General features: G+C 47.4%; 1 protein-coding gene and 1 long non-coding RNA gene across 6 annotated transcripts in view; one reads left to right on the forward strand and one right to left on the reverse strand.

Moving 5' to 3' along the window:
• Positions 1 to 168: 168 nt before the first annotated feature.
• On the reverse strand, positions 169 to 18,122 carry LOC132340651 (uncharacterized). The gene is made up of 3 exons (XR_009489968.1): positions 17,933 to 18,122; positions 13,383 to 13,995; positions 169 to 852 (listed from the first exon to the last, which is right to left on the reverse strand). It is a non-coding gene; the product is annotated as an uncharacterized LOC132340651 (long non-coding RNA).
• LOC132340564 (uncharacterized) overlaps positions 12,015 to 22,715 on the forward strand; it is a 141,199-nt gene continuing 130,498 nt past the window's right edge. Inside the window, exons 1-3 of one of the 5 annotated variants that reach the window (XR_009489891.1) lie at positions 12,060 to 12,705; positions 12,786 to 13,738; positions 15,385 to 16,262. Coding sequence is in view for 1 of the 5 variants with exons in the window: in XM_059871634.1 (XP_059727617.1) it covers positions 12,329 to 12,705; positions 12,786 to 13,386 (978 nt within the window). In the remaining 4 variants the exon portion in view is untranslated. Of the gene's footprint in view, positions 12,706 to 12,785; positions 16,263 to 22,715 lie in introns of those variants that run through there. The other 4 variants (XR_009489892.1, XR_009489894.1, XR_009489893.1 and 1 more) reach the window with 4 other exon arrangements.

Below are 22,715 nucleotides of genomic sequence, written 5' to 3' on the forward strand. Positions count from 1 at the left end.
AGATCCTGCCTGGAGCACCAGCATTGGCAAAATAGACTGAGCCTGGGCACAGGGAGAGAATTTATTAACAACCAAATCACAACAGTACAAGGAGAAGGGAAAGGAATCTCCAACACCTTCCCCTCACCCAGGGGGGTTAATGATGATTGAGAGATGGGAACATCCAAGTTTAGATCAGGAGCCAATTTTATTGAATATACCAGGGGTTTATATAGGGTTTGACTTGTATGGTACTTATATAGGGCTCTATTTTTGGTAACAATTTCCCATTGGTTACACATTCTTCATGACATCACATCACCTGGTAACATCACAAAGTCTCACAACATGTTTCTTGGTCACTTCTTGCCCAGTGAAGCCTTAATCTGTGTCTGTCCCTCCCACAGTTTCTGCTCGATCAGGCCTAAGATATCAGGCCCCTTTATCGGTTCCACTGTATTCTGTTTTATTCCCCATATATCCCTCTATGTGTTCAAGAAAAAATACTCTCTTAAGTGAGTTGCCTATTAATTTTTTCACACAGTGTAAATACAAGGAATAACCATAGCAATACATAATACAATGCCTAATACATAGAAGCCTATTTTAACTAAATTTCTTATCCATCCACCAAGTCTCCAATCCCCCAGAAGTTTTCCTAGCCCTGTGAACCCTGATACCACTGGGTAATCTTAACCATTTTCCCAAGGGCATAAGTCTGTTAGAGGTTAAAGAGGTGCTGGTGTGGTGGTGAGGTCCTGTTCACAAGGGTTCTCGGCCAATGTTGGTGTTCAAGGTGAATCTTCAGGGGATGCACTCAAAGATTCTCAAAACGGCTTCACATTCTTGCTGGAATCCACTTGGGACCATTCTCTGTGGAGACACAAGCAAAACCTCTACCCCAGGTGATTTAAGGATAAGGCCCAAAGATCTTACCAGATTCTGGATCCTTCACTAAGGCAGGGGTTTTCCTTTTGTTGCAGTTGTGAATTACAGTTAAAATGTCAAATAATCAATGGGTTGGGTCCATCAAAGAACTATTCAAAAATTTTAAAACATAAAGGGCTTTCTGCAGTCTCTCGGCAGGGGTGCCATCTCCACCTCCCCTTTCTGTTGTACCAGGAGATGCTCGAGGGAGCCATGAGCCCGTTCAGTGGCAGATTGGCCTGTTGGGGAATGAGCAATACCTGTTTTGTGCCTAATTCCCTGTGGCAGTCATATTTTCTGGAAAAATCCCTTTGCCCAGGATTCTTTTCCTGGGAAGTTGAGAAACCTCAGAGAAAACCTCAGAGAAAAAGGAAAACAATATTATCTCATTGCTTCTCCTGTGTTTTGCTGCTTTGGAATGTGTGTGGAGATTGTTTACCCCCAGGTGATTGTTTCATTGGTTTCATGTGAATTGTTTTGACTTAATGACCAATCCCAGTCAAGCAGTGTCAGGACTCTGGAAGGAGTCATGAGTTTTTCATTAGTATCTTTTAGCCTTCTGGATGTCTCCTTTCTGTATTCTTTAGTATAGTTTAATAAGTTTTAGTATATCATTCTTTAATATAATATAGTATCATAAAATAATAAATTAGCCTTCTAAGAACATGGAGTCAGATTCATCATTCCTTCCTTCGTCTGGGAACCCCACAAATGCAAGAATTCCCCATAAGGCAAAAGAGGCAGCAACTCGACAGGAAGTATGAGCTGGGCCATTGTCTGTCTTCACTTCAGATGGTATACCAAGAGTGGCAAAAGCAGCAAAGTGTCTAGAGACATCTTTATCTGTTTCCCCTGGATGGGCTGATGCAAAAAGAGCACCAGAAAAGGTATCAATAGAGGAATGAATGCATTTTAAATGACCAAATTCAGAAAAATAGGTAATGTCTGATGCCAGACCTGAAGGCTCTGAAGCCCTCTGGAATTAACACTTCCTGCAATAGAGAGAAAAGAGCACCTTTGGCAATCAGGACAAACAGCAATAATTCTCGAAGCTTGGGCTTTAGTAATGTCAAAGGGACAAATCCAAGTTTAAGCATTTTGGTGAAAAAACGAATGGCTCAATTTAGCCTATTCTATCTTATTAGGTAGAGCAGATTGTTGTACAGGCATTGTTAAAAGGTCAGCTTGCCTGTTTCCTTCAGCTAAAAATCTGGGAATGTCTGTATGTGATCAAATCTGCATAACAAAGTAAGGAAACGTTCTATTTTCTATGGAAAAAATGAGGAGGTGCAACCAATAAAAAAGTTTTGAATTTTCAACCTCTTTCAAAACTGATTCTTTGGCTCTCATCACTATTCCTGCAACATAAGCTGAATCTGTAAGCAGATTAAAAGGAACAGGAAATTTTTGAAAAGCTCTGACAACAGCAGCAAATTCAACAATTTGGGGAACCCCTCAGGTGTGGAAAAATCTTCTCTCCAGGCACTAGAAGAGAGGTCTCTCCATAGTACCACTGATTTCTGAGAGTGACCAGAACCATCTGTGAATACTGTTAAGCCTTGAAGTGGAACCTCAGTCCTCTGATTTTTCTATTGATTGAAATAAAGGTATTAAAAGCTTATGTTTTGGAGGATGTATTGAGATTTGTCCACTGAGTTCAGCAAAGGCCATCTGAACAGCCTCTGATTCCTAAAATACTCAATTCAAATACAAGGTGGTTAAAGGTAGGAAAATAGTGGAAAATTCCACTCCTGCAAGAGAAATGAGTCTCTGTCGGGCCTTAACAACCAAGTGGGCCATCATTTCATGTTGGGTTCTGATGGTTTTGGTCATTTGGTGTGGTAAATAAATCCATTCAGTGATAAACAAAGAGTCTGGTGCCTTGGAGTCCCAGTGAAACATCAAGGCCTGGGGCTGTTTTGCTGGACACAAGATGATTAAAAACAAAGGCAGCTCAGGTGCCCAGCGTGCAGCCTGTTGGTTTACTATGGCATCACTTGGGCATTGCAGCACCTGCTGAATTTGAAATGTAAGTTGTCTAGGTGATAAACGGTCTGAGTCTGCTTTTAACCATTCAAACTAAAGGACTAACCTTTGCATCTGAAATCCCTAACAATGAACACACCCAGCTGATTGTTCACAAAAGTTTTTGTGCATCAGGTAAGGTGCAAATATTTGTCTGAATTTGCAGCGTTTGGGGAGAAATTGAATAGACTCCAATGTGCTACCCCAAATACCTCCACAGAGGATGCTTTTGTACCTTTTCGGGAGCTGTGCCTGATTTACAGGTTTTACAGGTGACAGGGGCTAACTAAGGCTTTCTCCATGACTTCCTGTTGTTCAGCTGCTACAGGAATGTCATCCATAGAATGGTACAAAAGAACATTGGGCATTTGTTGATGAACAGAATTGAGGACCTAGCCATATACCACTGGCAAATAGTACAGTTGGTTTTTCATTCCCTGAGGTAAAACTATCCAGTGATATTGCTGTAAGGGCGCCTCCATGTTTGTGCTTGGAACTGAAAAGGAAAATTTAGGAGCATCATCAGGATGTAAAGGAATATCAAAAGGCAACCTTTTTAATCAATAACAAAGTGCCAGTTTTGGGGAATCATAGTAGGAGATGGGAGACCAGGCTGTAAGGCTCCTGTGTCCTCCATAGCTGCATTAATTTTTCAAAGATCATGGAGTAAACGCCATTTGCCAGTTTGTTTTTGATAACAAACATGGGAGAATTCCAAGGACGGGTAGAAGGGACAGTATGCCCTTTCTGGAGTTGTTGTTGGACCAACTCTGTTAATGCACAAAGTTTTTGCAGTGGTAGGGGCCATTGATCCACCCAAACCAGTTTCTCTATTTTCCAGGTTAGTTTTAAAGGGCCACGCTCCAATGGCCCCCATTAAAAATCTGATTGAATTCCAAAGCCCCATTGGGAGAGAACATCCCCCACCACAGTACCATTGGCACTGGTAACACAAACAGTATGACTGAGGCACAGTGTCCCTCGGGGCCTTTGATCTGTACCAGGTGGGGGCTTTGACAGCTGTGGCTGCTTCCTCCAATGCCTGAAAGTGCCTGGAGCACTTCAGCAAGGGACCACTGTGAGGGCCATTTGCCTTGAGAGAAAACTGTAACTTCAGCCCCTGTGTCTATGAGGCTGTCAAGTGTTGTCTTTTGCCCTTTTCATGTCAGGGTACACCAGCATGTGGGGCGTTGTTCTAATATAGGTTTTACCCAGCATACTTGGGGTGTTCCAGTAGACCCAAATCCCCCTTTTCGCATTACGTCTGTGGAAGGAATGCTCATGGTTTGGGGAAATAAACTCAATTGAGCTATTCAAGTTCCTTGGGGAAGAGTGAAAGGCAGTCGGGGTGTTCATGCCATGATCATAATCTCATTATCAGGGTCAGAGTCTGTAACCCCAGGGAGAACAAAAAGTCCCATTGAAGAAGAGGTGGATGACCGACCTAAAAACAATGCATGCATACGCTGCCCGGGTGGTCCAAAAGCTCCTGTGGGAAGCAACTGAACAGATGACTCAAGGAACGTTACTGTGATGGAGGCTGCCAGGTCCAGCCCGGCGCTCCCTGCTGTGGATGGTTGTAAATTGGCGATGGTCAGGCGAAGGCTGCTCGTGGCAGCTGGGCTGGGCCTTGCTGTGGTCTGCTCTGAGGCATCGGCTGGGCCATTTGTGTCTGTGTGCGGTGCCACCCCGCGCCTCAGCTCCTGGTTCCTGATATCAAATGCTCTTCAAAATCCACCACTTGGAACATTGTTGATTAGCATAATGCCTTCCATTACGGCACTGAGGGCAAATACTGGGAGCTTTGGGTCTGGCCTCCCCTTTTCCAAAACACTCCTTTTTCAAATGCCCAGATTTCCTGACCCTGAAGCACGTTCAGGGTCCCCTGGCATAGTCTCCAAAGCTGCAAAGGCATTTGCTATACCAGCCCCCACAGCTTCATGAGTAACTGCTGCCCTATGCTGAAGGTACACAGGTGGTTCCATGCCTCTATCATTTTCAGCAGGGTGGGTTCCTCCTTAGGCAAGGACTTCAGAGGTTTTTTACAATTCTCATTAGCATTTTCAACAGCTAATTTTAAAACCAATACCTCTCTGGCAATGTCATTCTCAATTTGTCTTCTAAGAGTTTGTTTCAAGCAGCCAATGAATTGCATATAAGGCTCAGCCAGTCCTTGCTTTACATTAGTAAATACTTTCTGGGGGGCCACAGCTTCAGGGACCTTTAAAAATGTGGTATGCACAACTTCAGTAATACCCTCCAGGGCCTCTCTAGGAATGTGGGCTGGCCCAACAGGGTCTGAGTGGGCTCCTTCTCCAGCCAGGTGGTCAGTTGTGAGGGCTGTGATATTCTGGTTTGCATGCCCCACAAATTTCACAAGCAAAGCTTCTAACTCCTTTTTCCACTGAGCATCTGTGGAGGCTGGTGGGCCTACAGAACAAAGTCCATTATAGTCCTTTGGACAGACAGACCCTAAGTTGGAGAAATCTCCGCTGTTCAGGGTGACTGAGCAGAGCCTCTCCCAGGATGCTTTGTTGTATATGCAAATGTACCCCAGTTCTACCTCCCTGGTTGGCCTGTTGGCCTCTCTGCCCCTTTTTCCTTATTGTGTATGCCCTAGAATGTTCTCCCTTCCCTGCTTACCCATTGGCCCCATATTGCCACAGTGTCCCACCCCTTTACCCTATTGGCTGCCACCCCTTGTCTCCCCTCTGTACTGCCCTGAGCCCTCAGCCCATTGGCCCTGATGCTCTGCTCCACCCCCTTTGTCCCCTGTATTTAAACCTGGACCCTCCACTGTTCGTTTGTCTCTGTCCCTGGACCCCTTTGTGTATGGCTGCAATAAACCTCCTCCTCTGACCTCCATACAAAGCCGCGTCCCACTTCTTTGTCCTTGGTGATTCCACAAGAGAAGTGTGTGCTGCAGTGACTCTGTGTGTGTGTGCCTGTGCCCCCGGGCGCCTTCATTACTGGAGACACTTCTGGAAGGTCACGGCTCCGCTGCCTCTCACTCCACCTCCAACGGGCGAGCGGCTTGTGACAGCTGGCACCCTGAACAGGGACCTCTTCAGAGCATTCCTGGAAGTGTCTCCAGTGGCTTTTTTGCTACTGGAATTAAGTTGTGTTTGGAGCAGCCAGTTCCTAGAGGAGACTCCTAACTTTTATTGGGGGAATCCCACAGGCAACCAGCAGCCTTCCCGAGGGGAGAAAATCAGTCAAAGCTGATGGACCACCCCAAAAGCTTTTGTTGACCCACTGTCTTGTGAGTAATATATTTGGGGGTCAGCCTTTTCATCTTTCCTTTGCTTTCTTTTCCTCTTGGATGCTGGGAGGAAGTGTGGGGATGGGAGCCAAAGTGACCCACCCTCAGAGGGAAGTTTATACCCAAGTTAAAGGAATCCTTGTGGGGAAAATTTTCATTTCTCAAAGGCAGACTTAAAATGTTTTTTTTTGTTGGTTGTTTAAGTATTTTCCTGATGTTATGAGGGAATCCATTGTAACTAATTAGTTCTGGGACCATGTGGGGAAAAGGTTCTACGTTCTTCTTGATAAAGGGGATCTTTCAGTGGGAAATTTTATCCTTTGTTTGCTATTATTGTTTAGTCTGTAGAAAATGTTGGGAAACATTCAGCACCCCAGTTTAAAACCCATTCTTCACGTTCCTTCCCTCGCGTCCCTAAACCCTCTTCCTAGCCTCAGGGTGGATTGGGAGATGGATCCTGCCAGCAGGAGCAGGGTTGCTCCCGTCTCTCTGACATCTCTCAGTGTCCTGCTCAGTGTCCAATGGCCATGCTGCCTTGGGCTCTCCCCTAACCCTCTTACCAATGCCCACGTACCCAGTTCTACCACCCCCAGTCGTTCTCCAAGATGGTGCTGGCAATGTGGCCAGCCCCGCCATCTTGTCTTCTCCCTCTCCAAGTTTTCCTGCCCTTTTCCCACAAAATGGTGCTGACCCCACAAAGGCGATGGCCATTTTGTGACCTCCCTGTCCTGCCAAAAATGACCTCTCTGACCCTCCTCCCACTTTCTCTATTCCTGTAATCGCGCCCTGCCCCTCCCCTTCTGTGTCAGGAAGTGTGTCCCTGTTGGGACTTCCCCTCTCTATTGGGAACCCCCTCCCTGTTGTGCACACCCCATCTCTACCTCCTCCACTCTTGGCTCCTCCCCTGATGGTCCCTCCCCTTCCCATTCCCACAACACTGGGAACAGAAGTGGTGATGACAGTGACCAGGAGGAGGCCATATTGGCTTCCACTGCCTCCCACACACAGGCAGATTCTGGCTGCCCCAAGAGGCCCCCTGCAGTCATCAAGCGCCCTCCATCCTCATCCTCAGAGGATGAGAGTGAGGATTCCTCACACTCAGATTCCAGTCCCAAGCCTGAGGATCGCTGGGCCAATTTGCAGAGGGAAACTACCTGGGAGGGCTCAGAGCTCGCCTAAAAGATCTTGGCCTTCCCAGTTACAGGTAAATGCAGCAGAAGGATGACTGCAATCAATTCCTGGGAGCCCATCTCTTATGCGGAAGTGAAGGAGCTCTGCAAAGTGGCTAATGGGCATGGGCATGGGTTGCACTTCTGTAAAAACTCATTGGAAGCCACCTTCTCTGACCATGTCTTGGTCCACATGAAAATAAAAATATCATGAACTGCCTCCTCTCCCCGGCTGAGTACATGCTGTGGGAGAGGCAGTGGAAAAGGCTTCTCAAATCACTAGTGACACATATTCAAAAGATGCCAACAAACCAAATTTAACCCTTGAAGAAATGGCGGGAGAAGTTGACTTCCAGAAGCCACAAGAAGCCACAAGACCAAGCAAAGGATTTACAAGAAGCTGCACTCAATGACATCGCCACAGCTGCAAAGACATCCCTGCTCCTCGCTCTCGATGACACCCTACCTACACAGAGTTTCACTAACATCAAACAAGGAGCAAGTGAAACTTTAATAAAATTTGTAGACAGATTTAAAGTTGCACTTGAGAGACAAACAGAAAGCCCAGAGGCCAGGAAGGGAGTTCTAAATAAGATAGCCTTGGCAAAGGCGAACAATGAGTGCAAAACAATACTAAGAGCTCTCCCCTTCAACCCAGAACCTACAATCGACCAGATGGTTGAGGCCTACTGTTGAGGAGTTTTTGCAGAGGAGTTTTTGCAGGACAATGGCCATATTCATCTGATGCACAATCCAGCCTGCTTGGGATAATGGACAATGGACACGTTCACAAACAATAATGGACATATTCAGAAAATGGGGTCGGTATATCCTTGGAAAAGATACAAGAAGAAGAGTCAAATGGACTCAGCAAGTTTGCCAGTGAGCTTGGGAAAGTAAGGAAAAAGACAGTTCACGGGTGGGACAGAAAACCACAGCCAGACGCGTGAAAAGTTAGATGATCCAATCAGCATCCTATCTCAGACATGTGAACTGCTAAGCTTAGCCAATCATGTATTAGCTAGAGACGCGTGGACAGTAGAGAATTATTATAAATACAGTCTTTTTAAGGATAATAAATTTGGCTTCACTGGATCATATTGGTTGTGGTGTGATGTCCCTGAACCTCTGCATCCCACACCGTTCTCCCCACATTTCTGGTGGAGATCACGGGCAGCCCTGAGAGGGACTCAAGGACAGCAATTTGGCTGCTGTGCAGAGGATCAGAGCCAGCCCTCGAGGAGAGGAGAAGCCGGTCGAAAGCATCCTCACTGCCCCAGTGAGAGGAAAAGGTTACTGGAGCTCCAATTGTAGATGTCCTGAATCTCGCCCTGATCAAGGTGAGCGGCCGGGGAGGAGATGGGGTCTGAACATGAAAGGGAAGGTGTTCAGAAACTCCTCCAACATATCCTCTCTAAGAGAGAACAAAAGTATGATGCTTCCAATTTGAAGGGACGATTACACTGGGCTTGGGAACATACTCTCATAGCAGGAGCACAGGGTGCCTTTGAGATTTCGACATGGGAAGCTGTGGAGCGAAGGTTGTGGGACTGCACTGCATCCGGGGAAAATGAGGCAAAAGAGGCATCCACGTATGCTACGTTGTGGAAAACCATCATGGACGTTTTACAGGCCTTAAAGGCAGAGAGGACAAGCTTGTGCTGCCCTTGCCTCTGAGCCAGAAAAGCCTCAGGCGTTCCCGGTTGTCCTGGTTCAGGGCAGATTTGGGAGAGAACCCCCAAAGGGCTCCTCTAGGAAGTCAGATTCAATCGCCCTTCCCCCCAACCGGTCCAGGAGAAAAATACCTCCTTGGAGAAAAGTGGAAAAAAACTGTTTATTAAACAATAAAACCTAAACAATATTAAACAATCAAACCCCTTGCTGCTCCAAAGGAGATGACAAACCCAGAGAGTCCCCTCCCCAGGTTCCAGTTCAGCTCACTCAGTCCCTTATCAGTCCCTCCGGCGCTGGAAATGCCGTGGCCCAGGCCCGGCCCGCTGGCCACTGATGAGAGCTGCCTGTGCTCTGCTGGGTGTTCAGTCCAAGGTGGGTGTGAACAGGTCCAAAAAAAGGGAAAAAAAAGAAAAAAACCACAGTCCAGGGAACTTCTTTGCCTCAGCTAGCTAAACTAACTAAAAGAAAAAAAAAAAAGAAAAAAAAAAAAAAAAAAAAAAAAGAGAGAGAGCTCTGTTGCTGTCTGTTCGTCCGCAGACAACACAGTCCAGGAGCAGGGATGTGTAGGAGTGAGTTCAGTGTCTGAAAACAAACTGCACGCTTCTTCTCTCCTTCTCTCCTCCCTTCAATCTTTGGAACAAGTCTTAAATGTGCAAAACTTCTTATTCAGCATAAACAGAACGAGACGACTGGGGATAAAAGCATCATATAGTCAACCCAGGACAAACCAGTAGAACAATGCCCAGCACCTGGACTCCATGTTAATCCATCACAAAGCCTTAGACCATGCCAGAGATCCCAGAGACCTGACAAAGACCTTCCTGACTTCATCCCTGGGACCACTGACCCAATTTGAGACGCCAGCTGTCATGGTTTGGAATGGGAGGAAATTCAGGGAAGTGATGCAAAGCTTTTTGTGTAACTGACAGTCTGTTGAACGACTCAGAAGCTGGAGACGCCTCTGGGCAACACACATGTTAAAGATTAAAAAACCCGGGAGCTCTCTCCTTTCTAGTTGGTGGGAGGAAGGAAGAGATGCCTTGTTTTTGGAGCTGAAATCCTCTTGGAAGCTAGGGAGAAAGGACTCTTTTTCCTTATAACACAAGAAACTATGGGGAGATGAAAGTGTTCAAATTGATATCGAGCAAAAGTCTCCATGCTAGGATAAGCAGATGTTGAAATAGCTGTGATCCCATGAGAAGGCTGAACAGAGGAAGAGAGAAAAGCAGTCCTGTGCTTCCAGGAGAAGAAGAAGATCTCTGTTCCCAGGGATGAAGATGATTTTAGAAATAGATAATGAGAACTTTTGCCTTTGAACTGCTCATCATTAAACAATGCCCCATAAGTCGGCATGGCCCATCGAGGAGCAGTGGGAAGGCTTGCAGAAATGGGAAGGATTTCACAATAGCAGGGTTCCCCAGGCAGCTGCTATTCGTGATGAAATTGAGAACCACGAGAGAACTGGTTTCTATCCTCTTGTGGAGAAGTCTCCATAACCTTAACAAGAGGGACTTCTCTTCCTCAGTGAACTGAAGAAAGACTTTTTTGGAAGTGGTAAACTGACTGGAAATCTTAGGTTTGGTTTCTTTACACTGCCAGTGGAAAAGAAAAGGTTGTGGGAGGAGGAGAAGTGTTCTGAAAGGTTTGTTTTGATTCTTACTACTGTTTTTTCTTTTTAGTTACTTTTAATAACATTTCCTTTATACCCTTTTAAAGTTTTGAGCCTGCTTTGCCTTTCTCCTAATCCCATCTCACAGCAGGAAGTGAGTGTATTGGTCATTGGCCAGCACTGAATCTCCCACATTCTTTGGTGTGTTGGCCGGGAAAATCTCAAAATTGGGAAACCTGAAACTGGCAAACCAAAACCACTACACCCACCCAATTCAAGAGAAGAATTGCGCGTGCATGAAGGACTAATAACCTCATTTAAACACAAAGTGGGGATAGGAAGTACTGGGGTTGTGCATATGTATTATTTTGGGAAATAAATAGAAGGCAAAAATCCTTGTGTGGTGCAGTCCCGCATTTCGGGGACGACTTCCCCCCGTGCTGCCCACTGGTGTAATAAACATACAACTTTCTAACTTTAACTAGTTAGAGAGTCTTTGTCCTTGATTTTCAGTTTTAAAGATTCAGTAACAATGCCTATAGACCCAAAATTGACTACATCTGGGACTGCACAAAAGATTATGGTATTAAAGAAACAAAAAAAACCCGAATACCCCTAAGAAGAAGCAAAAAATTTTTATGAAAAAAGAAGCAAATAATGGAGGATAAAAAAAAAGAAATGATAGAAAAGATAGAAAAACTGTTCAAGCCAAATAATTTGTAAAAAAGGGAAGAGGAGGGATTGATATAAATGCATATTATATTGTTTGTTTTTTGCAAATATTAAGATAAATGTTGTATGTACAATGTTAAAAAAAGTTTGCTTTTATTTCTGCTGTTAACGAAAACTTATACATAGTAGCTGATCTAGTTAGGAGTGAACTGTCTGTTTGGCCGGGATAACATCCAGTGAACATGGCATGAGCACCCTGCTGTTGATATGCCAACTATCAGCATCTGCAGACTGAAGAAAGTGTGGACCAAGGCCCAGAGTGGAAGTGATCAAGAGAGGGAACCAAACCCACAGCCAAGAAACACACAGGCTCTAAAAAGACAGACCAGGGAGGAGCCATGCTATACAGTTCCTGGAATATGTAAACTAGATGACGGATATGCATGGAGTCTATGAATATGCAACAGGCTGATGTGATTGAAATGGTATAAAAAGGGTGTTTCCCAAACTAGCAGGTGTGCTCTTGGCTGAGTGCCAAGGTGCACCCGGCTGTAATCTTTGCTTTACTGTCTCTGTCTCCTATTGTCCTTTATTAAACTTTTACATATTAACAGGAAGGTTTTTCACAAGGGAATATGGACCTTTACATATATCGGCCCCTGATTACCAACTGCTGGTCGTAGTGGGGCTTGTAAAACCGGTTCTTTTCTCTTTTTTTTATCTAGTATGTTTCGCTATGGGGCTCGGCTCTTTGATGGCTTTTCTCACGATCTTTCCCCTCCTTCGCTTGCTCGAGGCTGCAATGAGTTCATCAATTTCATCTTCCTCGGAGCTCCTGGAGCAGGAGCGCTCTGATTCGGCTGACCCTGTTGTACCATATAATCTATTTTGCCTACCCCCGATCCTAGGAAGTCCCACGCAGGATTTGCTGCGTCTTTTAACCCGGGCTGCGCGTCCGCCTGCATCGGTGACGTCATCCCCCGAAGCGGCTCCCCGGCGTTCAGGGTTGCTATGGAAACGGACAGACCTGAGAGCGGAGAGACCCCTGCCCCCATGGGAGGTTCCCTCTCCCCTCCCCTCTCCCGGTACAAGGCTCTGCCCCCGGCTGCTCCTCCCGGGGCGGTGCCGTGGGCTGTGCCCGCCATCCATCCCCTCCCCTCTCCCGGTACAAGGCTCTGCCCCCGGCTGCTCCTCCTGGGGCGGGGGCGGCGGCATCCCTGCCTGCCCAGGCTCGCCTTTCTCCTCCTGCCCTGGCTGGGACCCCGTCTGAGCTGCGCCTCCCCCGCCCCCCGATCGTGGCGGCAGCGGCGGGGGGGCGGTGGCGGCGGCGGGGACACACCTTGGCCCGGACCCGACCGACCCCACCCTCAGGACGGGAGCAACTCGATGTAAGCCTTCTCCCTCCTTTGTTTTACTTTCGCTGTCCAATATTGGCTCTTTTTTCCTTTTCTCCCCTTTTCCCTTTCAGACTAAGGTATGCTCTCCCTTTTCCTTTGCTGCCGAGCTCCGCTGACATGCTGACACCACAAAGAGCCTCGCATACTCCCGCTCACCTGAGCGCCCTGAGCATTTATCCTCGCGTCTACGGGAAATCAAACTTGATATTAATCTCTTATCCAAACTACCACACTCGGGCCTCGTCTGATTGTCCTCTAGTTCATACCGCGGCCACATCTTTTCTGAGTCTGTTAAGTTTGCATTTGAAGAAAAAGGCTCCCCACCCCACCGAAGGTTTCCCCAGATTCTCAGTGCTAATCTCAGGGGACTGTCTCTCGGGATATTATCACTACAGCACTCGCAGCAGAATATGCACACCGATTTCTAACAGTTATGAGGATAAATTAAAAGAACCAAGGAGAGAGAGAAAGAGCAAGATTCCAATCGCGGCGCTCCGGAGTGGCGGTGCGGGAACGATCCCCTGCGCCACCGCTGCTGGCCCCACGCCAAGCCCAGCACCGCAATCCAGCCCCGCTCTCACAGCGCCCGCCCTCCCTGACACCGGGGCACACCGAGCACCGCACCCCTGCGCTCCAGAGCACAAAACACCCCTTCCCACCGCTCTCACCTGAGAAACACAGCACCCCTTCAGCCGCTGCCGCCTCTCTCGCTCCTCCCGAGCTTCTTGGCCTCCCACACCCTCTGCACCGCACCTGGGCCCCGCCAGTGCCGCGGGCTGGGGGGCAGCAGCTGCACCTTCCTCTGCCTCTGCTCCAGCCCTTGCCCAGGTGCCTCGGCTCCCTTCGTGCTCGCCACCAACTGATGGCTTCAGAAGGCTGACCTGGAGCAGAGGCCAGGCACAGTTACACAAAAAGCAGGCATTTGTTAAAAGGCCTCCACGGAGCCACCTTGGGCAGAACAAGAGCCCAGCCAGGCTACGCCCAAGATGAACCAAAATGGCCACAAAATGGACGAGGTCATGAGGTCGGTCACTTTTATCAGTTCTGCTCCATTTGCATCTTGGAGTTAATTGTCCAATTATAGCTTTAGCTGATGAAGTCCCATCCTTCTTGTTTTTCTCTCTTCAGTCCACATTGTTTATGCTCTTGGGCCTGAGGTTTGGATTATTTGTCCTTGGGTTCCCAGCTAGAGCAGGAATTGTTTTGTCTCCCTGCTCTGTGAACAGAGCTCAGCATCCCTTAATATGAAGCCCAGAGCCACAGAGTAAGGCAGCACAGAATCTGAAAAATAGAAAAGGCAAAACCTGTGGAATCAAATCCATGGGACACCCCCACACTCACCAGACCCCCCCCCCCAGGGCACTCCCCAGGCCCCCCCCATTGATTGAAGCCCCCCAAAACACCCCCAGACCCTCCTCCCTCAGCTCCCTGAGCCCCCGGCCCGTGTTCTCACCTGGGAAACCCAGAATCTTTGGGAATTCTCAACTGGGAAGCCCCAAATCCCTGGAAACCTCACCTGGCCCCCCCAAAACCACACCTGGGATGCCCAAAACCTCACCTGGGGTGCCCAACACCTCACCTGGGACCTCCAAACCTCACCTGGGAGCCCCCAAAATCTCTTTATGACCCCCCAAAACCTCACCTGAGCTCCAAACCTTACCTGGGACCCCCCAAAGCCCCCAAGAATCCCCAAAACTTCATCTGGGACTCCCCCAAACCCCCCAACAGCCTCCAAACTCCACCAGAACCCCCCAAACACTGGTGACAGTGGGACAGACTGTGGCACTGGCTTGGTGGTACTGGAATGATGACACAGGGGTGGTGGCACTGGGACAGGCCCAGGGTCCCTGGGGTGGTGACAGTGGGATAGAACTGGTGGCATTGGGATGGAACTGGTGACACTGGGGTGGTGACACTGGGGCAACCCTGGTGGCACTGGGCTGGTGGCAGTGGGATGGAACTGGTGGCACTGGGACAGGGATACTGGAACAGGAATGGGGACACTGGGAGGGGAGACTGGGATGGGGACGTCAGGAAGGGACTGGGTGCACTGGGCTGGTGCACTGGGGTGGAACGGGTGACACCAGGACACAACAGGTGACCCTGGAATGGGGACACTGGGACACAACTGGTGACATTGGGGCAGGGACACTGGGACAGGATGGGGGGCAGTGGGATGAGACTGGAGACACTGGGCTGAAACTGGTGGCACTGGGCTGGTGACACTGGTATGGGGACAATGGAGTGGTGGCACTGGGAGCACTGGGCTGGTGGCACTGGGATTGAACTGGGGACACTGGGCTGGAACTGGGTTGGTGACATTGAGTGATGGCACTTGGGTGGTGACAGTGGAATAGAACTGGTGGCGCTGGGATTGAACTGGGGACACTGGGGTGGTGACAGTGGGGCAGCCCTGGAGACACTGGATTGGTGGCACTGGGCTGGTGGCGCTGGGATGGAACTGGTGACACCAGGACAGGACTGGTGGCAGTGGCACAGGGACACTGGCACTGAACTGGTGCCACTGGACGGGTGGCACTGCCACGTCCCTGGTGCTACCTGTGCAGTGTCCCCATGACCCTGCAGTGTCCCTGGACTTGGCCTGCACTGCCCTGGGGGTGGCTGAGGACGGTGTAAATCTCTGTCCAAAGTTTCTCTCATCTGCCTCAGGATCATTGGGAAAAGGACAGAAACTGGGGCCACTGAAAAGACCCTGGCTGGAATCCTGGTCTTGCTCAGGACAGTTGTTCACCAAGACCCTGAGGCCTGAGCAAAGCCCTTGGCTTGCCAAGCTGTTGTTTGCAGGTGTGTTTGCTTCCATGGAAGACTGAACCTAGTGAAAAGGAGACACCTTGCCCTTTTCTTGTGCCTGCTTCACAACAAAGGCCCTGGAATTTCCCCGCCTCTCAGCTTGGCTGGACTTTTCTGGGGTACCTTTGGTGGTCCCCACAGAAGACCCCACATCTGCTTCACAGCCACCGTGATGGACTGAGATGGGAGAAGCCTCTCCCTCAAGGACTGAGACATGAGACCCCTGTGTGGAGAAGCTCCCCCTCCTCCCAAGGACTGGGACTGAAACCCCTCACCTGGGGGAGGTGTGTGGGGGAGGCGAGCTGACCAAAGTGAGATGTGCACCTGCAGGTGTGACCATTGGACCAAGAAGACAGTGGTTCTCACCCACTGCTGAGAATATGGACTGTTTGTACCCTTCTTCAATACCTTTCTTTTTTCCCCCCCAGAAATTACAATAGACTATTCTGTACTACTTTTGATTCGATTTCAAGACTCATCCCCTTCCCCCATCAAAAAAGACTATAACAGGAGTTCGAATCGACCAGAGTCTTTGAGATCTCCCCTGACGTGACCAGGCGAGCTCCATCGACTGAAGACTTTGAAGGCCTTTGTGTCTCTACTTTTGCTAGCTATATAGCTTCCTTTCTTTTCCTCCCTCTTTTTTCTTCCTCTTCCCTTTTTCCCCAATTCCCCCCAATGCATTTTGCTGTGGTCATTGAATAAAAGTGCATTTGGTTTTTGATTGTTACTGCAAATCCCCTCACCGTGTCTTTTTTTTGCACTCTGAGATCAATTCACGAACCATCACAAAACCCCTTTGTAAGGATGGATCGTGACATCAAATTGGCATCAAGGACAGGATTCTGAGACAGAGGGGTTTGCAGGAGGTGAGCAGTCTGTAACAGGGGAAGGAAGTTTCACTCCACAAGGGGTGCGATTCGAATTTCCCACAAACTGCGCACGGCCAGGTGAAAAGCACCCCCATACTCTGTTGAGGGTTTTCTCCCAGAATTTCACAAAAGATCTGTTGGTGCAAAACGGGAAACTGTTTCTGTTGTGTTTGTGTGTATCTGCACTGTCTGGGAAGGAAGGGGCAACTTGAAGAAATTAAGCAAGGGCCTCCCAGGCTGATTTTGTCTCTTCACCCACCCAGAGAAGCAAAGGGGAACACAGGAAAGGCTGTGTGGTTGTATAACTTAAGTTTGCACCTCCCTGTCGTGGTTTTGGTCCCTTCAAAACATGACTCAAAACCTCAGTGCAAAAGGTAAAGCTGAATTTTATGCTCTGCTTGCTAAATACAATGCCACACCTTCTCCAGGAGGAGAAGAATGGGCAAACTGCAATTGGTTTAATTTATAAAATGTTACTGATAGAGTATGTTCTTTGCAACATGAAACAAAAGTCAAACTGGGCAAAAATAAAACTCTCCTCTGCTCCATTTTGAGAGCTTGTCTTACAGCAGCTATAGAAACTCGCTTTAAGAGAAGGAGTGAGGAAAATGCTATAATAGACTCCCTTCAAAACTTAGTTGAAGTCTTGCAAAAACAATTAGATGAAGAAAGAACTGAAAATAATTTATTACGGGCTGCCTTGAGAGAGGAGCATGTTAAAAATTCACAGAATGCTGATTCCTCAAAAGAGACAGAGGAAAAGGAAACTCCTCACATTAATCAAAATTACCCTCAAACAGAATTAGCACTGATGAAAAATTGTGGGGAACACTGTTTTTACAATAGCACAAAACCTCTACTTCAAACAGAATGCAGCTCTATCAGTAATGAAGATCTTGACCCACACATAACCACCAAAGAAATGCCGTACACTGCTGCTGAATTAACAAAACTTGCAAAGCAGTAGGGGCTTCTCCCCCACAAACCCAAAACAGAGCACATATCTCAAGTGTCTCTTATTGGGGGAGATCAGGTTCTTTTGTCAGATCAAGAAGCCAGTGGGTGCTGGGGACATGGGGTGTTCTTCACAACGGGAGACAGACGCAGCCCATGGTCCCTAGCTCAGCACACAGCTTATTGGGCAGGGGGGCTTAACCCCTTGGAAAGGGGAGACCTTTTAACCATAGCTGGTACCCCCAGCCAACCCCTGGAAAACATTCACAAAGCTGCTTGCTTGCATTGATGCATGAAAGAAAATCAACTACAAGCTATGAGTCACCAATGCAATCACCTGTAAAGCCTGAAATTATGACCCCTTTAATTCAAGGGCTTCCAGGAACACTTAAACCTACAACAACTCTCCTTCAAAAAACCATAGTAGCTGTATCTCCTGTAGAAACACTAACAGATTTCTTAGTAACCAGAAGGACCCATTCGCTCCCCTTTATGACTCGTTGAGGAAAGGGATGAAATGGGATTGGACTCCTTCTCAGGAGGAAGCATTGCAATTGCTGATTTTTGAAGCAACAGCTCACCAAGCACTGGATCCTGTCCATCCCACAGATCCCTCTCAGGTGGAATGGGGATTTGCCCCCTCAGGGCTGTCAGCACACCTATGGCAGCAGGGTCCTGAGGGTCTGACAAAGCCTGTTGGTTTCTATTCCTGTGGTTTCAAAGATGCTGAGAAAAGATACACTGCCTGGGATAAAGGATTGTTTGTGGTTAGCTTAGCTCTCACAGAAGTGGAAAAAAAACTTAGCAATACAAGAAAATTGTATTGCTTGGATAGCAGCCAAGACAAACTTGCCTCTGTGATTAAAGCAACCCCTCCTTTCTCCTCTGCTTCTGCTAACAGAGAGGGAGAAGGCACTGCTCAGGCTGAGGAGCTGTTAACTGTCTGGAGTATTTTCCAACATGAGGGACAGAATTATTTTCTTGTCTGTATTTACATCGAGTCCTATGCTCTGTTTATATTTGGGTTGGTCCAGGCCAATGCTTTTAAAAGAGCTACTGGAGATAATACTGTTAAAGCATTGCAGGGATGGTTTGGAATTTTCCTAAATCCACAGGAAATTCAATCTGAGAATGTTTCTCACTTTACTCTCAAAGGTGTGCAGGATTTGGGCAAAAGGTGAAAGGATTCAATGGACTTCTCAAACCTCTTACTATAGATGGGGGGTAAATGGGTGTCCCAAAATCACAGCTTTCTGCCCCACAGCTCCAAGCACAATTCCTTCACTACGGGGACCAGATGATTTCAAGAACCCAGCACATTACCCTGGACAACCTGGTTTTGGGGGACCTCTGCCTACTGTAGGGGGAGTCCCACTGGAGTTAAAAACCTCTCTGACAATTCCATTGTTCTAACTTTTTCTGCCTCTTCGTGGCAGAGTCTCTTGTGTTTACTTTTACAGAAGAACTCCGAGGGACATGAAGGCCTGATAAACCATGACAACACTAGCACTGCACGACAAAAATCATGTTTTCCCTTCCCTTTATGGTAACACCAGGTGATGATATTATACATAACATGTAAATTATTTGAACTTGAATAAATTGGCTGCCACAACTAGAGATTTGACCAAATTCCAGCAACCACTGCAGTTGTCCTTATTGGCTTTGGGAATCAGTGGCTGCCATCAAATATTTTACCAAATTGGGAGAAAGTAAATGTAAATGATGACAAATTGGTAATTGTTGCACTTGGTGTTACACAAAACAACCTTTCTCTGGCTCTCAGCTGTATTCAGGCACAATTGTGGATGCAGTCAGTTGCTGCCTCAATTGTAAGAGAAGGTGAAGAAGGCACTTTTCCTACTGAAATTTGGAAAATAATTTGGGACAGTGCCACTGATTTTGAAAGAGAATTCCAATCCTGGTGGAACTTGGTAATCTTTACTTATGATCCCATTACAAACACAGCCACTGCTCTCCTGTTAACCATACACAATGCCTCAGTGCATTTGCTATTTCTTATGATTGCATTAAGGCTGAATCATGATGGAGCTATTCTCTGTCCTTCTGAGCATAGGGAATGGGCCTGTCAAATTGGTGAGAAATGGCAAACTGGTAATTTAGAATCTTGTATTGTGCGAGAACAACAAGGGTTCATCTGTGAAAGTAATGCAGAAGAAGGGAAGGCCAGAGGTGGGAGGCAAGGCTGGACTGGGAACTCCTTCTGGGTAAAACTCTCGGGGCACCGAGAAAACCCCTGTGGATCAGAGGTGAGGAGGCCAGCCCGTACCAGACTGCCACTGGTAGCAGTGCTGCTACTCTCTGACTGCAAAGGAAGTGGAGGAAACACTTGTGAGAAGTGTTACTGTCCCTTGGATAGAGGAGATCCAGTAAGTGCATTAATCAGAGCACACACAAACATGAATCCCAAATGTATCCATCACTCCCAGCTAACAGCCTGTAAAGAGGATAATAAAATATATTGGTTAGCTAAAAATATTGCAAACCCCAGCCAGATGATGTCAGGAGAGAGTGCCCTACAAAAGAATGATAGGTATGTTTTGAACAAGAAAGTGAAACCAACTTAGAGGATACATTCAAAGAGAAAGAAATGCAATTGGAAAGGCAAAGGGATAGAGAGGGACAAATATATGGAAAGAATCTTTTTATCAATATGGTGGAAAAGATTATGAAAGAATTTAATTTGACTGATTGCTGGGTTTGTGGGGGGACACACTTAAGTGAAATTTGGCCATGGGATGGTATCAGTTTAGGTCCCCTAGACATTTTAAAATGGATTACATCAAGAAAAAACATGGTAGTACCCAAAAGAAGGAAATGAGAGTGGAAGCTTAAATCAGCAATAATAGGGGAAGAGTGTTGATCAAGAAAAGGGAAAATGTATCCTATAGAAGTAGGAGAAAGGCCATGTAAAAGATATCTGGCAGCAAATGACACACACACCAGGTGGATCCCAGAAACTCCCCATTCATTTTGGTCAACAGAAAAAACTGAAAGTCGATGTGTATACAGTGAAAAAGAAAACATGTTTGAATGCTCAGGAGATTATATCAGCCCATTCTGGACAATAGAAAACCTATGCAAATATTGGAAACATATAACAAATCCAGATTCTAATTTCTGGGAGGCCCCTAAAAATTTCTTTTGGATCTGTGGTAACACAGCCATTGTGAAGTTACCAAGAGGGAGGAGCGGGAGTTGAACAACTGGAGCAATAAACCCATCCTTTTTCTTACTGCCTAAGGGTGAGAAATCAAACCTGGGAGTCCCAGTATGTGATAATCTGACCTGAAAGAAAAGGCATTTAATTGGCAGAACCCAAAATTGGAACAATGAAATTTGGACCCCAGAAAGGATTATAGATACTGATGGGCTGGCTGCCTGGGCCCAGGATGGATGCTGGGGATACAGAACCCCAGAATACATGCTCAATCGAATCATCCATCTACAAGCAGTGCTTGAAATCCTGTCCAATCAAACAACTCTGACCATCGATCTCTTAAACCAGCAGCAACAACAAACACAATCTGTAATTTCCCAGATCTGATTGGCAGTGGACTACCTCCTCACAGAGGAAGGAGGGATCTGTGGGAAATTTAACACTTCAGAATGCTGCCTAGAGATCGATGACCACAGTCATGTAATTAAAAACATTCCTCAAAATATTAGAAAACTAACCCATGTTGGGGCACAAAAATGGACCCCCTTGTTTGGAGACTCCGATTGGTGGGACAGCTTGTTCAACTGGAATGGTAAATGGTGGAAGAAATTGGTCTTTGTGGTGAGTGCACTGGCCAGTGTAATATTACTGCCATGTGTAATTCCCTGTCTAGTCTGGATAGTGACCAGCATTGTCCACAGCAGCATCATGCTGCATGGGAGTGTGGAAGGGAAAAATGGTGAGAAAGTAATGTTAATGAAAGAACAGAGGGATCAGAGTGCCAGAGATGTGCTTGAACAGTATGAGAAACTGAGAAAAGGAGAAGTTGAACTGTAAAAGATTGATGCAGGCTGGAAGCCTGATCAAATAGTTAGAGGGGGGAATTGTCAATAATATGTTAGAAACTGTTGTAAAACAGTTGCTAGATCGTTAAGCATGTACTGTTCATTTGGTTGTTATATTGTAAAAGGGGTTAAAAGGGTAGCTATAAGAAATACGGTACCCAACGTCCCATCACATACCTCAGTAAAGGGCACCACCCCCAAGGGAAACCAGCCAGCCTGGACAGAACTGCCATGGGCCAATCAAGCACCTTAAACCTTCATGCAAATGAAGGATCCAAAAAGAAACCAGTCCAAAGGGACAAGAAATAGGATAAAAAGAGACTGCTGACCCACTGAATCTGTGCCGCTCCACCTGGGACATCGGGGCCATCACTGCTGAAGCAGCCCCAGCGCCAGCGCTGCAGCATCCTCGACGGGAACGCTCCTGCTCGGCCCGCGGGCCCCCTTGCTTTGGCCTTTCTTTTTCTTGTAATAAATGCTGAAATCACTTTAGTACCAGGACACTGCTCTAGTATTTAACAACACGAAATTCAGGATTCTCGGGGCACACGAACAGATAATTTCTAGGGTACACAGAATTCAGGATTCCCGGGGCACACAAAGTTCAGGACTCCCAGGGCACACAGAATTCAGGATTCCCGGAACACACGGAATTCAGAATTCCCAGGGCACACAAGGTCAGGATTCCTGGGGCACATGGAATTCAGGATTCCTGGGGCACAGGGAAATCAGGATTCCCGGGGCACATGAGCAGACGGTGATCGGTCCCTCAGAGCTGAGCTCCAGCCGTGGCAGTGAATTCTCCCTGCAGTGAGTGACAGCCTGGCCGCCCTCCTCCGATGCCAAAGAGCGACAGGGAGAGGCTGCCCCCGGCCCCTGCCCCCCATTCTCCCGGTATCTCTGCCCCCCTCCCAGAGAAACTCCCAAAAGCCAGAGGAGTTCCCCCTCCCCCCCTTCTCGAGCACTCAGCCATCAGGGCCTCTCAGCAACGCAATGGGAAAAAATTGCACAAGTTACAAGGAAAGAACAGAAAAAACCCAACCCCCAACAAGGGCTGGTGGTGGCTGCGGTTTTTGGGGGTTCCAGCGACCCCCGGGGCGGGGTCAGTGCTCAGCAGCGAGGGGGGGGCCCTCCCAAACCACAGCCGGGTGTGAAGAACAAAGTTCACTCTTGGAAATTTGTAAATGTTTAATAAGGGCTATAAAAGGATTTTGGCACTCGGCCAAGGAACTCGCCCTGAACTTAACCCATTGTTCTCCAGATCCGGTTCCTCTGCAGGGCTACAAACACATTCCTGAGTTTAGACATTATTCAAACCTTCCCGGGAGGTTTGGGTGT

The sequence above is a fragment of the Haemorhous mexicanus genome, chromosome 32 (assembly GCF_027477595.1).
Source record: "Haemorhous mexicanus isolate bHaeMex1 chromosome 32, bHaeMex1.pri, whole genome shotgun sequence".
Taxonomy (NCBI): domain Eukaryota; kingdom Metazoa; phylum Chordata; class Aves; order Passeriformes; family Fringillidae; genus Haemorhous; species Haemorhous mexicanus.